The 16,749-nt window shown below is 37.5% G+C and overlaps 1 protein-coding gene across 1 annotated transcript in view; it reads left to right on the plus strand.

Annotated features, from left to right (window-relative positions):
• Nucleotides 1-14,685, plus strand: part of LOC143434458 (membrane-associated guanylate kinase, WW and PDZ domain-containing protein 2-like) — a 37,525-nt gene extending 22,840 nt beyond the window's left edge. The window contains exons 4-6 of the mRNA XM_076913182.1: nt 11,853-11,933; nt 14,012-14,076; nt 14,471-14,685. Of these exons, the coding sequence (XP_076769297.1) occupies nt 11,853-11,933; nt 14,012-14,076; nt 14,471-14,685 (361 nt within the window). The remainder of the gene's footprint in view (nt 1-11,852; nt 11,934-14,011; nt 14,077-14,470) is intronic.
• Nucleotides 14,686-16,749: the final 2,064 nt, after the last annotated feature.

The following is a 16,749-nucleotide window of genomic DNA, read 5'->3' on the forward strand; positions in this document are numbered from 1 at the left end:
ATCCTGAAACTATCACAAGTATACGGCAACTCATTCCCTCAGAACTATATGAGCCTTAAAGAAAAACAAATAATAGGAGTTGAAATTCTCGGTGTTAGGAGTAGATAAAATAAAGTACATATGGTCTGACTACTCAAGAACAGCATTAAAATCACGCACCTTTTCCCAACCTATAGTGATTTACGACTTAGATCTCCATAGGCAGAGCTCAGTTGTGAAATTGAAATGTTACCACATACCAATATTTAATTCTCACATGAAGCTGGAAACTTTGATACATGTGGCCCAAGGAATCCATAATCAGGTAATTACTTGGTGCTCTGCTTGACTCCAACACAGAGGAAAAATGCAGTGTTTTACAGAAAGCGAATCACTAACCTCTATGTTTCGGCAAATCTAAGTTTATTTTTTTTTTAAAGAATAAAATCTCTTGCATGATTTTTATTTTTATAATCAATAACACTGAGCCATCTGTTATCAGTTATTTGAAGGAGGTTATGTAGGTTTTGTTAAATATGGCCAACTAAAGATCCTAGAAACATAATTCTGATATTGATAAGAATAGAATGACATCATTGTAGGCCAAAAGTAAGACACTGATGTTCATAACAATAAATGTTCAGACCTATGAGACTGATTAAATGCATGTACTTTTTATGAATTGCAGGATAGGTAAAAATATGTAAAAAGAATAAATATAATAGCACAAGTTGATTAAGAAATCATTTCCATATGTTTCCAATAATGCGATTGTAAAAACCATATCACTTTGTGTAGTAGTCAAAGAGTCAAAATTTTTGTTCTTGCTTTTTTGTGTCTTGTTACCAGGACAGAGGGGCAAATTGTCATAAGCAGTAAACAACATTTGAATTTTACTGTTCAGTAAAGGATAAGCTTAGACAAGACCTAAGAGGTTGTCTAATTTTACTATTGCAATGAAGAAATTCCATTGCCAAGTCAACCTATACAAAGAAAATAGTTACTGGGGGCTTGCTTACAGGTTAGTTCTTGTCCCTCAGGGTAGGAAACATGGCAGCAGGCAGGCATAGTGCTAGAGGAGTAGCTAAGATTTATATGTGGAGACAGCAGCGAGTCTGAGAGCTAACTGGGAATGGCCCGAAGCAATACCTAAGAGCTTACAGTTTGATCCACAAGCTAGAAAGCAAGTGAGAGATACAGTTAATTAGAAATGGTTGGACATCTCCAACAAAGACAGATTTCCTAATCCTTGCCAAACAGTTCCACCAACTAGACATCAAACATTGAAACATGAGCCTATGGGACACATTCTCATTCAAACCACTAGAGGTTAAAAGCAGATAACAGACTTGTGAAGTTAGTCTCATATACATAAAGTACAGTGAGCTTGGTATAGTATTTATCCTTACAAAGACCCTCATATCTGGGTAAGTTAGAGGTAAGCTACTATAAAAATCCTTGAAAATAGTTCCTTATTTTAAATTTTGCTATATTACTAGCTTGTTTGAAAAGTAATCAAAGAATTGACATTTTCATTTTTTCTTTTTTTTTCATTTTTGTGGTTTTTTGTTTTGTTTTGTCTTTTAGTCTTTCCCCGTGATGCTAAAGGGAAGAATCAATCAGAAATATATTGGGAACAGAGACAGGTTTCAGTGAGAAATTAAGAGAGAATGGCGTAAATAATTCATTCCAATTGTGTCCAGAGAAGTGACACCAAGGTGGACATATCTAGGATGTAAGGAAAACGAAGATGCTCTGAGTGCATCTTCAGGATGGTGCAGGGGGCGATGTAGGTGCTCTGTTCTGCCAGGTGCTGCTCAGGGTGGAATCAACCCCACCCACTGTTCATGCTGAACTTGCTTCTGCTTCATCCCCATCATCTGTAATGGCTGACTGAACTGAGGAGGGGTCCTGTGTTCTTTGTTCCCCCACCCCCACAGTTTCCAATTCACCCTCACGCCCGCTATGTGCTGCCCTTTCCTTTCTCAACCACATTTGACAAAAATCAGGTTTTCCACCTGATATCGCCATATTGCAAGTACCTTTGCCGTTGATATTACAAGGAATTTGAGACTAACTCTGTACTATATAATCACTCAGGAAAACAGATATATTAGAGAAAGAGACTGATCAGCAAGAACCTTCTGTGCTGAGCTCCAGAGGAGTCCTAGGGCAAAGTCACAATAACAGGAAGTGAAGCAAAAAGGACAGGTGCAAATACATGCAAAACTCTGATGGCTTATTAGCATTGGCATTGTGTATAACTTTTTTTTTCTCATATCGATTTTTTAAAAACCTTCAAATCTCTGAGTAATTGTCAGAAATACAAATTTTACTTTCTAATTTAAGTTTATTTAAAATGCAAATGAAGGTATCACCCAAATACATAAGATAAATATTCATTCATTTAATCTCATTTTAAAAGAAAAAAGAGAGCAATGAAAAAGGTGTATAGTAAGGAGGAAAAATGAGATGGATGGAGGGAAGAGTTTTCCTCAGTGAGAACTTGCCTTTCCTGGGACCTGATGATGGTCAGTGCTGGTAGCACATCTCTGTCTGTCATCCTCAACAATAGACAGCTCCGTGAAGAGAGGGATCTTACCCCATCAAATTTTACTGAAAGGCTCTCTCCTGTGAAAACAATGATCATCATAAAACTGAAAATAAGTGAGATCTCTGTTTAAGATTGCCATATGCAAATTTATTTTTAAACAGAATTCTACTCTGAAACATTAATAAGTATTACAATTAAACATGGATACAAGCATTGTAGTTCTAATTAAGGTGACAAATAGTTCTACTTATCTTCTATGCAATAATGTTTGAAAATAAAGGTTTTGTTTGGTATCACATAATGGCTTATAGAGGTCAGTCAGTTTATTTTTGAATTTTTAAACTTTGTTTTAGTATATGTATATGCGTGTATGTGTGTTTATATGTGTGACTATGTGTGTTTTTTGAGTGTGTGTCTATGTGTATGTGTGTGCCTCTGTGTATGTGTGTGTCTGTGAGTGTATGTATGTGAGTGTGTGTGTGTGTGTGTGTGTGTGTGTGTGTGTGTGTGTGTGTGTGTATGTTGTGTCTGTGTACAGCTAAAGAAGGCTAAAATAGATCCCTGGGGTTAGAGTTACAGGCAGTTGGAAGCTACCTACCATAAATGCTGGTAGCTAAACTCAGGTCCTCTGGAAGAGCAGGAAGCTTTCTTAACTGTTGAACCATCTCTTAATCTCAAAAGGCGAAGTTCTTTAGAAATTTTGTATTTAAAAGATAGTTTTTCTTGTTCTCACACTGTTGAAGTAGTGAGTCGTTCGTTTCCCACATTGTAAGACTACTTTTTTCTTTAAAGTGAGGTAAAACTATTTTTTCCTTTCATTCTTCTCTCAAACATTACACTTAACTGCCTTTTCACTCCCTCCATTCCTCCCAGTCTCTCCTCTACTTCTGTTGTCCCCCAGATCCACTCCTCAATTTCACTTCAAAACAAACAAAAAACAGCAGGCCACACAGAGGTATGCACTGAACATGGCATAACAAGATACAATAAAGACTATACACAAACCCTCACATCAAGGCTGGATAAAGCACCCAGTAGGAGAAAAAGAGCCCCAAATGAAGGCAAAAGAATAAGAGACATCCCTGCACTCCCACTTTTGGAAGTCCAGCAAGAGTACCAAGCAACACAACTGTAACATATATGCAGAGGATGGCTCAGACCCATGCAGGCTCCGTTTTTTCACTTCAGTCTCTGTGAGACTCTATGAACTCTGCTTCATTGGTTCTGTGGGCTGTGTTCTGGCGTTCTTGACTATTCTGCCTCCTACAATCCTTCCTCCTCCTCTACAGAGGGCTTTTTCTGACTTTATCTTGTGTTTGGCTGTGGGACTCTGCATCTGTTCCCAACAGTTGCTGGATGATACCCCTCTGAGACAACTGGGCTTGGGCTATTCACTCATCTATGAGTATAGGAGGATATAATTAGGAATCATTTCATTGGGGATGTTTTTTGTTGTTGTTTTGTTTGTTTTGTCAGCCATATTTTGTTCCTTCGTGGGTCTCTGAGTTGACCAGCTTCTGTTTCCTGGACACCCAGGCTATGTCAGGTGTGTCACACTGCTAGGAGACGTGCCTGGTTACAGAAGAAGACTGGTTCAGGCTTTATATTCTCCATTATAAAGATACTTCACTAGGATCACACTCTTAGATTCCAGGGTGTTTCTACTGTGCTAGGTTTCTACATTCTGCCCCCCCCAGATGCCCCCTAATTCCATCTAGTTGTCTTTCCCAGTACTCTCTCCCTCCATCCCTCTCACCCACCTGCCTGATCCTTTGATCCTATCCCCACCTGTCCCCAGTCCACCTGAAAAAAAAATCTATTCTGTGTCCCCTTCTTAGAGAGATTCATGAATCCCCACTTAAGCCCTCCTTGTTACTGTCTGAGTGAGTAGATTATCCTTGACTTTATAGCTGATGTCCACTTACCAGTGAGAACACACCATGTGTGTCTTCCTGGGTCTGGTCACCTCACACAGGATGACCTTTTCTACTTCCATCCATTTGGTTGCAAAATTCATAATGTCACTGTTTCTAATAGCTAAGTAATACTACACTGTGTATATATACCTCATTTACTTTATCCATTCTTATGTTGAAAGACATCTATGTTATTTCCAGTTTCTGGATATTATGAATAAAGCTGCAATGAACATGTTTGAGCAAGTATCATTCAGGTAGGATGGAGCATCCTTTGGTTATATGCACAGGAGTGGTATAGCTGGGTCTTGTGGTACGTTGATTCCCAATTTTCAATGTTATTTCTTTAATAAATGGAGTTTTTTAAACATTTAAAATGACATGTTAGTGGAAAGAAGGGACTATCTTAAGAGAAGTTTAGCAAAATTGTTTTAAATTATAAGAGATCATATTCTCCCTAACATATTTTTAATGGTAATAATGACTTATATCTGACAATCTTGAAGACTATAAAGGCTGGTAGTTTCCTTGACTCAGCAGCATCTTTATTACATATTATTCTTTATAATAGGCAGCATATTCATTATAAATTCAAATGAGAAATATGCAAATGCAATGTTGAATGATTTATCCTATACTGAATGCCTGTTTTTTTCAGCCTGTGTTTAAATTACCTTAACAAAAATAGCTAATATGTTGAACATTCACACTCTGTTCATTTAATCCTCACGTTATGAATGTGAGGCCAACATAAATCAATAGCTCCTTGCCAAAAAAATGTGCAACCAGAAAATGATAGAGCCAGCATTCCTTTCTTCTGTTTATTTAACAAATGCTTACTAATTACATCCTGTGTGTCAAGCACAATTCTAAACATATCCTAGACGACAAAGCTAACAAGGTTCATGGTTGTATGCTGTCTAGTTTGTCTTCAGGAGCCTTGTTCTTCAAGGATCTACTATGCTTTCTAGTTTGCATATAGTATCACATAGCTACTTTATAAAGGGTTTGACCCATCCTTGTTTTATAGACAAGGTCCTAAGGCAGCCTTGGATAAAGTATCAGTCTCAAAGTTCCATAGTTGTGACCTTACAAAGCTAGTTCTAATGTCCCATACTACCTCTAATATGTAAATGAACATAACCAGAGTGAACTTTTATATTATAAATGCTTTTTGTTCAGTACATTTCTTGACCCTCTCCCAGAGGCTAAATGTTCCTAGAGAAGAGTGGCCATGGAGTTGATCTCAATTGACATGCTTTAGCAAACCCATTAGATTGTTTCATTGTTTGGGAGTTGGTTTAGTTAGTGACAAAAGACAGGCTGCTATTGCTTTGGCCAAAACCAAAAAGGCAACAAGAACCTATTGCTTACTACCATCTTAAAGAATAGCATGGACATCATGGCATCTTAAGTAATTTGTTTTTCCATGAAGGGCTTTGATACTGCAAACACATATGTGAAAAGTGAGAGAGTTGTATCTGGTTTTCAAATCTATGTAGGAGATGAAATTGCTTTTAAACTCGAATCCCCCCCCCCCCACACACACACACTGTGTTTCCTTTTTGTTGCTATTTCTGTATCTTGTTACATTTAAGTAAATAATCATTAATCATTTCCATCAAAAAAACCTTCTCTCTTGTTAGAAGATAAAATACTTTGGAAATTTATCATAAAGAAATAGAAGCCATTTTTTTCAACTTGGCAACATCAGAAAAACACTTCCTTTTCTAGGCTTGGTATATTACTTCCAGGCACAAAATTGGATTTGCTTTTTATATGTTTTATAAAAATAATAGATACACTTCATATGTTCCCTTTCTACATATTTTTCTGTACCTGCACAAGATTTGTGCTTAATTTTAGATAAGAAATAAGTATTTTAGGCAAAATCTTACAAAATGTATATCTCTAATAGTGAAAACTGTAGTTATAATAAAATTTCTCTATCAAAATGCTTGTTACATGCATGAAAAGTAATGTGGTATGAATTCACATACTTATAAAATGAGTCTTTTAATAAATAGTATTGTGAAGCAAAAATATTCAAAGTTAATTGTGTTAACATATACCTAACATATATGCATGAAAATAAATGTGATATGAATTCACATACTCATAATATGAGTCTTTTAATAAATAGTATTGTAAAACAAAAATATCCAAAGTTAATCAAGTTAACATATATCCAACCAATTATATATATTGAGCCTCTAATAGTTCCTTTTTGAATGATAATACAAAAAGAAGACAAAGTCTTTGGAAAATGAGATGATCCTGAGTTGTTGTTGTTGTTGTTGTTTTGGTTTTTTTTTTTTTTTTTTTGCTATGATACAGGAATCAATTCATATGCCTTAAAATAACTTTCATTTAGATTTTAATAAAATACAGTCAACAGTCTGCATTACTTTTATTTTGAATCTACACAATGACTGCTCTTTAAACCAGAATGTCCACACACATTTCAAGCAACTACTGACTAAACCTGTTGACTTACAGAGAATGGGAAGAAACATTAAATTAGCAGCACTTGTCAAATTTAAATTGTAAAAGAAAACCATCTCAGTATTCATAGAATACAGGAAACCTTGTTTTGGTCCAGCTGACAATGTGTGAAAATGTCAGAATAAAAAGGGGAAAGAAATCAAACCGAAAGAGAAGGGAAGAAAAGCATGCTTTTAACATCAGTTCGAAATGAATTGTTCCTAAGGACTCATTATATATATATTATAATATATATATATTGAGTATTGGTATATATATATATATCCAAGAATGGGTTCTGAATCCTGACAGAGGAAAAAAGAAGATGATGTGTGAGAAATATTGAATGGGGGAGATAGCACCGTATAAACTGTAGAAAAACTTGTAAGTTTTGCTGCCAGTGAATACTTACCTGTTTGTAGCATTTTATGATTAACTTAATGGGTTTTTGTTTGTTTGTTTGTTTGACATTACATGGAATTGAACCTAAGGCCTTATGCCTACTCCACAAACATTTACCACTGAACTTTATCCCCAACCATTATTTTAGTACAGCCTTTATTATAACACCCGAGACCCAATATTCCTATGCAAATTACACAAATATGAGTTCTTTATAGAAATTTATTTTAGGAGGGAGAAGTCTTATGTGAAGGATTGAAATTTAATTTGCCAGTGTCTTGAATCGGGAACTTAAGCTGACTTCAGGAGGAACACTTTCCTAGTGGTCCCTGCTCACCACAAGTGCTTTCTTCTGCCTCTATGCACTTGCTATTTAATATGGCAAGTGCCTGCTGAGTAGAAGGCAATCGGCACTTTCAGGTGGATTTAGTGATGTCAACCTTCAAGTCATATGAAAAGTTTCCTTCTAAATGACTGTCAGGAAATTAGACTAGATTTCTGAAAGCCACTGATGGAGGAGAGAACATGTTCCTCTGAAAAACAGACTTGGAAACAACACACATGGTCTTCTTTCAGATAGTCAAACACATGAGTATGGGAGTCCTTAGATCAGGATTTAGTCCATTCCTTTCAATTCTGTGTGCTGGCTATGTAACCTTGGACAAGTTACCCAGGACCTCTCAACCTTTGCTTCTGAATCTATAAACTGGATGCATGACAATTTTCAGCCACAAAGGGAGCAATCAGAAGTGAGAAGCAGGCTTTGCAGTTGTTGTCATGAAGCATGTTTTGTGTGAGAAGATGAGATGTTATTATTTAACGTGATGCTTTGCCAGCTTGGCAAAAGTTAAGGTGACAACATGTATGAGCACTCCTGATCCACTTGTAGGTCAATCTGTACATATCTTCCAAGGTATCTTGATATGAATTTAAACTAGAATTTTGCATTTGAATGACATTCCAGTTCTGGCTTATTATAGTCCTCTATAGTTTATTACAGCACTCAGTGTGTAGTTTAACATTAGGGTTTTAGGTAGATAGGACAAGCCATCCATTTTAGATATTCATCAAGGTTATTAAATATGACATCAACTAAACCTGAATAGCTATTGATTCGTTTCATGAACATTTAGCTTCATCTATAGAAACATGTAAATTGAGACATTACTATGATTCAAAGCTCCTGGAAATATATGTACCATTTACCCACTAGAATAAGAACAGTCTCTATGTAAATGGAACCTAAATAGGACCATCTCCATTTAATCATGGTATAAATAAGTCTATCGGTGAAAAGCCCAGTATAAGATTATACTGCACCAGCATTTCCATTTAATGTCATTTTTGGTGGCACACATCTTGGCTAGATTCAGAAAATTGATGCCAAGCACCTGACTGTGTCCTAGCTAGGGAAATGAAAAGAAATGTCTTCCTTGAATTTAAGAAGAGATAGCATCCAGACTGAGGGGGAGGGGAATTCTCATTGATTCCATTTGGTGTGGCTTCCTGCCCAGCATTAAATCTTAGCCTCAAATGGAATTATTAAGGTTTAAAATACATAATTTGAGGGAAGTGGGAAAGCTATTTAGTATGTTGTCTCCCAAAGGCATTAAAAATATCCCCCTTTGTAAGGCATCTTGAAGGAGCATGCAAATTACAAGGCTGCTGCCCACTGCTATTGAAGAATACTGTGCTGTGTCTTCATGCAATGTTTAAGACGATTACTGGAGGTAACTACTACGCACATTTCTTTCAGAATCATTTCTGAAGAACAGCTAAAAATACTGTTAACTATAAGAGACTCGATCTGTCAAAATGTATTAAAGTGACACACTGCTAACGCTAGTTCAACCTAAAAATCTATTCTGTAATGAAATGCTTTATATAAACTCAGCAAAGCTGGGAGCTCAGAGCTCTTTCCTAAATCAGCCAGTATTTGAGACCTGTGCTAGTGTGGTATAGAAATGGTAATTTGACTCCTCTGGTGGCTTACTAATGGTCCCTTAATATTTATCCATAGATATATTTGCTTTTACATATGTATCTAAAGAACATGGAAGTTACTTTTTTCAAAAGAGATAAAGAATTTAGAAAATCCAAGTGTGAGTAAAAAGGGGCGACATTTCAGCCTCTTGCTTATCTCCCAATGTATTCCTCTTCCTGACACAAATGGACACTGATAAATCTGTAAGCCTCCCCCCCCACACACACACACACAGAGGCACCTGTGAACTTTTCACTGAGGCACATGGTTCTCTTCTATCATAAAACACTGGCATACCTAGTGCCAATCCCACATTCAGAGGACTCAAATCTCTAACCTCAGTTAAGTGGAAAGTAATGGATTATGTTGATATCTGTCTAGGACCAGATGAACATGACCACAATAGTTTCAACCCTCTTGAAACTTGATAATGTGGCAACACCAGAGGTCAAACTGAGGGACAGTAAAAGCTGGCATACTTGTTAGATGATTTATTTATCGGTTGACTTCACAGACATTACCTGGTTAAACCATTAGAGTCCCGTCCAGATCCCTCTGCTGCTGAGAGCTCACACAGTTGAGGAAAGTTCCAGATAAAATTTTCTCCTTGCCTCATATGAGTGACTAAGGGAAAAGGAGATTTCCTCAGGCTCTGAATTTAATAACTCATGGATCTTAATGTCTATGCTGGTTAGTGTTGAGGATTTTTGGTACACAACTACGGTCACTGGGAAAAGGGAACAACTTCAGTTGGGAGATTATGTCCATCAGAATGGCCTGTGATGTTACATGCCTGTGGGCATTTTCTTAATTAATGATTGACAGGAGAGCCTAGGGAGATTTGACAGAGCAGTGCAAATACTGGGCAGGTGGTCCTGGATGTATAAGAAAGTAGGCTGAGAGAACTAGCTAGTCAGCTGTGTTCTCCATGGTCTCTACTTCAGTTCCCACCTGAAGCTCCTGCCCTGACTTTCCTGGATGACAGATTGTAACAGGAATGTAAGCCAACAACCTGTTTCTTCTCTGAAGTTGCTGTGGGTCATACTACTCATCTTAGCAATGGAAAGCAGAGCAGGGCGTTGCTCTCAAGTCAGATGCCCTCCTTAGAAGCAGATGAACAAAGCTCACATAGAAAATGCTGCTTGAAGAATATTTTGACACATCAGTTGGCTTTCCAAAGTCCATCTCGGCTACATCTGCCCTTTGTGCTGGCTAGACATCTCTTTTGTGAAGCAGAAAACAGTCCCAGGATTCTGCTAATGACTGTACTCTGTAGGAAATTTTTCTGATCTTCACTTCCAGTACATCTGGCTGTCTGGCTGATGTCTGAGACTCTGCTATAGCTGGAGAGAAAAATGTACAACTTGTATGTCATCATAGACATCTTGATCCCAGTGTATCTATGCTCAAGCACACTGTGATCTGGACCTAATGTCTACTTACCCTGTCCTTCCTTCTTGTGTGTCGTGCACTGCTCTTTTGATTGTTTCTTGTGTAGATCATATAATTCCCAGTACCTTTGACCTTGACTATTCTCTCCTTAAAGATTTAACAGATAACTAAATTCCTTGTTATTTGTCCATTGGTCCATGAGCTCCCATGACACAACTGTAAAGAGTCAACTGTTCAGTTCTAACCGTCAGTAAAGCCATTGAGTAGTTCTGAATTATAATGCATAAGCATCATTTAGATTGCTTGTCAATGACAGAGAATTTGTAGCTACTGACTGCCTCCCACAAATCCTATTGCACATCCCCCACAAAGACCAGTACTGGTAGTTCTGCAAAGACCCGGAAATGCAAGTCTACCAGGTGATCCTAACACAAGTCATACCAGGACCCCATTAAAAAAGTCTCTGAGAACATCTCTTTTGCTTCTAGATTTCAGAAGTGACCAAGGTATTTTTCTTTCCATTCCTAGAAATTCTATTCCAAAAACATTAGAATACAAACAATTTTATCTACTTCTTTCCTGGCTGGGGTAAAAGAATTTAGAAGGGAAATAGCTTAATGTGAGTAAATAAAAGTGCTATTAATCATGTTCGGAGAAAATGTAGGAATCCCTGGAACATGCTGTAATTTGCATCATGTCTGTACTGCCCCTGCCAGCTCTGTGGTTAACAAAAACAATTGTTTATGAAAAGGGCAGATTTAAGATGAAAACGCCGCTTCTGCAAAAGGCAGGAAACCGGCGGAGTGTAAGGGCTGTGCTCTCCCAACTGGAGAATCCTGTATTTGTAATAAATTCCTTTCGCTCTGGATGAGTTCTGCATTTTCAATGAGGTTAACTTGGCAACATTCTAGTTGATTTTAATAAAAATAGCTGCTTTGAGGACAGGGAGCTGAGGCTGCCAAATTTACAGCTGCCTTGCACAATTACTCTCACACCTCCTTCAGGGCTACTCAGAACTAGTAAGCAAATTAAGTGTATCGATTGCAATTTTGTTGGACTAACCCGGCTTTTTTCTTTCTCAAGGAATAAACTTGATTCCTCTTAGTATGTGTCTTTTCAGAGTGATCTCTTTTCTTTTCAGCCATAACACAAAGACAACATCATGGCTGGATCCGCGACTTGCGAAAAAGGCTAAACCTCCAGAAGAGTGCAAAGAAAAATGGTAGGTTATTAAGTTTTTATTATTTTGCAACAGTACACTTTGGGAATGTTTGCGATTCTTAAAAAGGGGTTCTTATGTAAAAAGGCAGCGGTCTGGCTGAAACCATTTCCAAATGTAATATTTACTGCTCAGATAGAGAGATTGAACTCCGGCATTTCAGCAGGGCCATGTGGTTTGCTGTTTCTCCCCTGAGGAGATACTGCCGAATATCCCATCTTTGTCATCTCTGTGGGTTCTATTTGACTTCTGGCCTGGCTTCCCCCACCTTCTAAGGACTTTTTGTTTGTGATGTTTCTCTGAGAATTCTGGTCTTCCAGCTAGAGTAGATATGATGCCTAGAAAAGCAATGTTGCAGAACTGTAAATAATACTTGGTGTCCCCTTCAAAGACAACAACATCCTGCCACTTAGTAAGGAATAGGTATTGTCAAGAAAGGGAGCATTCTATAAACAAGCAGTTGAATAAAACGAGTAATTGGATGAGTGTCCTACATGGCCCTCACCACTTTCCAGGTCCTAGAAGAATTGCAGACACTTGCTTAAAAATGGATTGTTTGTATGTATAAGAAGAAATTTTAAAACTCATTTAAGATACCAGATAAATTCAAGCCGTGTTTTTAAATTAGTGAATTACATAGATGAGGTCTGTAATTGAAGATCCTTGTAGTTTCTAAAATTATTGAGATATGTTAAAAGAGTTCTTAGCATTTACTTAAAATAAATACTTATACTCGCCTAATGATTTATTATTTGACTACATTCATAACCCACCCTTTTATCAAAATTTGGAGCTCTTTGTGGAAGCATATATCACTGACAGGCACATAAAGTTGACAAGAGTAATGGAGAATATTTAAACTTTTTTTAAAGTTTGTTTTAAGTAGGAAAAGAAAACCTTCTAATCCTCAAAGTCTTTGTTTTTTGTAGCAATAACTCTAATTTCTTGAAATAACATTATGGGTTCTTATTATAAAATCAGGATAAATATACTGCCAAGTTAAGTTAAAAATTAGAAAATTCAATATATGCACAGATAAATGTATATATAACCAATTTTAATCAAATCTATATTTAGCTTTCCTTTTATAATTGCATTTATTACTCTGTTTTAGAGGGCAACTGTGTGTGGATATGACCTATAGGGTTATTATATAATGTGATTTTTTAAGTACTACTAGGTTGCATTGCATTGACAACACTGAGACATGAATTGCAAACTGTGATAGACCATAAATTAAAATGACCTCACATGCTGTATGTGAAAGTTGCAATTTACTTAGGCCATAGCTGCATAAGCTTAGTATGTTCTAATTAAAGTGAATCTAACAATTTTTCTGTTTGTGAATACTCCTCAGATGTCTAGCTCCTTTGAGTTGCTCTTTTCATTCAAAGTCAACTACTAAAATCAAACTTCTACGTCCAGGGAGATGAGTAAAAAAAAACAGCTTGCATTTTACAACATCCCACTGTTAATTTCTCTGGATGGTAGATGCCCAAATGTAATGTCAGTGCCCTAAAACCATATGTCCTTGAAAATTATGTCTAGAGAACACTTGGTCCTGGGCAAGTACTGTTTGTTTTCATTTTCTACAAAATAATTCATAGACGTTCTGTATATTCCTAGGATGCTGGGCATTAGATGCTCACATTTATTTCATTAAATCACTGCTACTCTGGATATGTAATTTATGTGTTCTGGCCAAGAAAAGTCCTTTGTGGTAATACCTTTTTTTATGTTTTCTTTTTTTAAATAACATAAATTACTGCTGATTGTTAGAGTGTTAAGGGTTTGCTTTTGAGGCTGCTGGTTAAGACAGTTGAGCATCAGTTTCAGCTCAGACACATGAGGTTGGTTTAGTAATTTATTGAATTCTGAAATGTGTGTAAAATGTGTATCTACAAATTGTAGGTCTTCCACATGGTGATATCCTTCTCCAGATGAGATGCTCCATTCCTCTGCCAGGCACAGGGACTCATTGTCAGTTGCCATGATCCATTCCAGAATGGAGCCAATCCGAAGTTGGATTGACTTCTTGTGAGATGCAATCAATCTCTGGTTTGTCCTCATTCCCTGGGCAGTTGTGTGCCAGGGTTTTCAGCTAACATCCTAATGTGGCTTGGCAAACTACCTGAAAAGGGGCCAGGTAGTATATTTTAGGTTCTAAAGGGCAGCTCAGCGTCTTTGCACCTACTCATTCTGCTACAACAGTGAAAGTGAGTCATGGCAGCCATGAATATGTGCCAATAAATTCTTAATTATAGATCCAGAAGTGTAGCTTCTGTATGCTTTCATGGAAGACAGTAATCTCACTTTTTTTTCTTAACTATTTAAAATGTACAAAGTTCACTCTGAGACAGTACAAAATTGAAGGTGGTCTGGGTTTGATACCTAGCATAAATTTCAGTCCGTCTCATCATGTGGGGCCTTTTTCCTTGCCACATCTTGAACACTGATATTTCTAAACATTTTATTCTCATGACTGTAGAAGAGTCTAGGCTATTTTTGTCATTGTTTGCAGCTTTGTTTTCAATTTTTAGGAATTTTAGCTTGGCATTTATGTGACATGTCTGTAGGCTCTGCGGTTGTTCAGGTTTATCCAACGTTGGGAATAATTGTCGGAGGCCTTGGAACCAGCTGTCTGTGTTCTCCGTCTGATCATGACAATCTCTTAGGATTCCCATGCAATTGGCTCGTTTCCTTTACCTCCATCGAAGCCTGTCTTAACAAATCAGGTCTGAACGCAGATTTCTAAGATCCCCAGGTCAATAGGAGGAGTTGAAAATCTTTCTGCATCCTACCAGGTTTTCCTGCTATACATAATTTTAAACGTTCTATCCAACCTACAATATACTGGCTACATGTGGCCAATGATATCTATGAACAAACACAAAATGAAAACCTACTCAGACATTATATGAGAACTTTTATGAGTGTGTGTGTCTGTGTGTGTGTGTGTTGACTTGATAGAGTACATTTTAAACCTGTGCTTTCTAGGTAACCATATCATGCTGCAACGTCAAAGGTTAGCTTGTCCTCTGACCTCTTTGAGCATTGTACCCAGATCTTCCCATGGTTAATCCTACCTCAAAGGAGACATTTAAGTAAGTTATTTTAAAATGGTGTTTTGAGGGGAAGAGAAAGGGCCTTACTACATAGTCCAGTCCAGACAGGCCTCAGCCTCACAAGCCTCCTGTCTCATTTTCCTAAGTGCTGGCATTATGGGTATATGGCAGCATAGCAGGCTCATAAACTCTCTACATTGAGTGTTATATGTGTATATGGTTGTTTGCTAAGGATCTGTTAATATATACATCTTTACATCTCTTAACGTAGGTGCTTAATTTCTTGTCAGTTATAAATGGAAGCTGAGTGAAAGAAAAGAAAAATGGGAGGGGTTCTCAATGGATGTAAATGAGCCTTATGAAGAAAAAAAAAGTCAATAACATATTTCTTCTTGGTACGGGTATTCATACCCTTCATGGTATCCCCTTCAAGGGGATAAAGGATGGTCTAACTTGAATACGTATGAAATAAATGTGGTTTTCTGTTTATAGGAAAGAAATTGCTTGGCCCTTTTAATCTGAAAGCTAATACACCCACTATACATAAAAGCAACTCCCTTCTCACAGCGTGGTTTAAAATACCAAAGTCATTGTGCTCTGTGAATCTGTCATAGCTCTGTGCAGTTTGGGAGTTTGAGCACCAGTGTGCTTGCAGAAAAAGTTTCCACCTACTATTGGATTCTAATAATAGAATTTGGGGGAGTAGTGTTTAGTAATCCAATATAGTTGTATTTAAAAAGCCAGAGGGGGGAAAGAGTGAGCTATTGAATAATTTGGATGCAAAACTGGTTAAATTATGTGTAAGATACCATCACATTTCACCCTCAAAATCAGTAGCAGGGTGCTTCTCCCAAGACACTTTGAATGACAGCTATTCCTATTGTGATAAATCTCACAAACATCAAGAGGAAGAGAGTATCAAAGTCAGTTAGATGCTGGAAGATAGGTCAGTTGGTAAGGGGCTTGTTACAGAAACGTGAATATTTGAACTTGATCCACATCAAGCACTTTAAAAAAAATACCTGAACATAACAATGGCTGCTTATAGTCCCAGACAGAGGAAGAGATAAACAGATCCCAGGGGCTCACTGGCCCTGCAATCAGACTGAACTGAGGAGCTCCAGGTTCAGGGTAAAAGGTTGTCTCAGAAAGTAAGGTGGTAACTGATTGAGATATTGTGTCAATCTCCGGCTTCTTCTGGCTTCTTGTATGTCCACATGCACACATACACGCAGATCTTTGAAGATCTTTGGATACAAATACACATGCTCATGCACGTACACATAAACGCAAGCAATCACACACAACAGTGTGCATGTGCACAAACATAAACACATGCATTACATACACAAAATAAAAGTGGTCTGCTGGAATAGTTCTGTTAGATTTGAAATATGACTCACCTCAGTAGGATCACCCAGTGCTATGTTCAGGAGAAAAAAAATCCTGTCATTATGTAGCCAGAAAGCCTACTCCAATCTCTATCAGGCAAGGGACTGATTCTCTAGCATGGTGATTCTTACCTATAGTAGAAGAATTTCTCTTTCTTCCAAAAGGACTTAGTTCATATACAGAAAGGATGTTGCTTATTGCCCCATAAGTTCAGTTCCTTCAGCAAGTGAGCCCTCCCAAAGGACAGTGATGAAGAGGACAGAGGGGAGGCCCTGACATGCAGTGACAGCTTTGGGCCTCTCTAAGGTTCTTGGAGAGTTGGCAGTGAACAGACCATGTGGGCTAAAAATTTCCTACTAGCT

The sequence above is a fragment of the Arvicanthis niloticus genome, chromosome 15, assembly GCF_011762505.2.
Source record: "Arvicanthis niloticus isolate mArvNil1 chromosome 15, mArvNil1.pat.X, whole genome shotgun sequence".
Lineage (NCBI taxonomy): Eukaryota > Metazoa > Chordata > Mammalia > Rodentia > Muridae > Arvicanthis > Arvicanthis niloticus.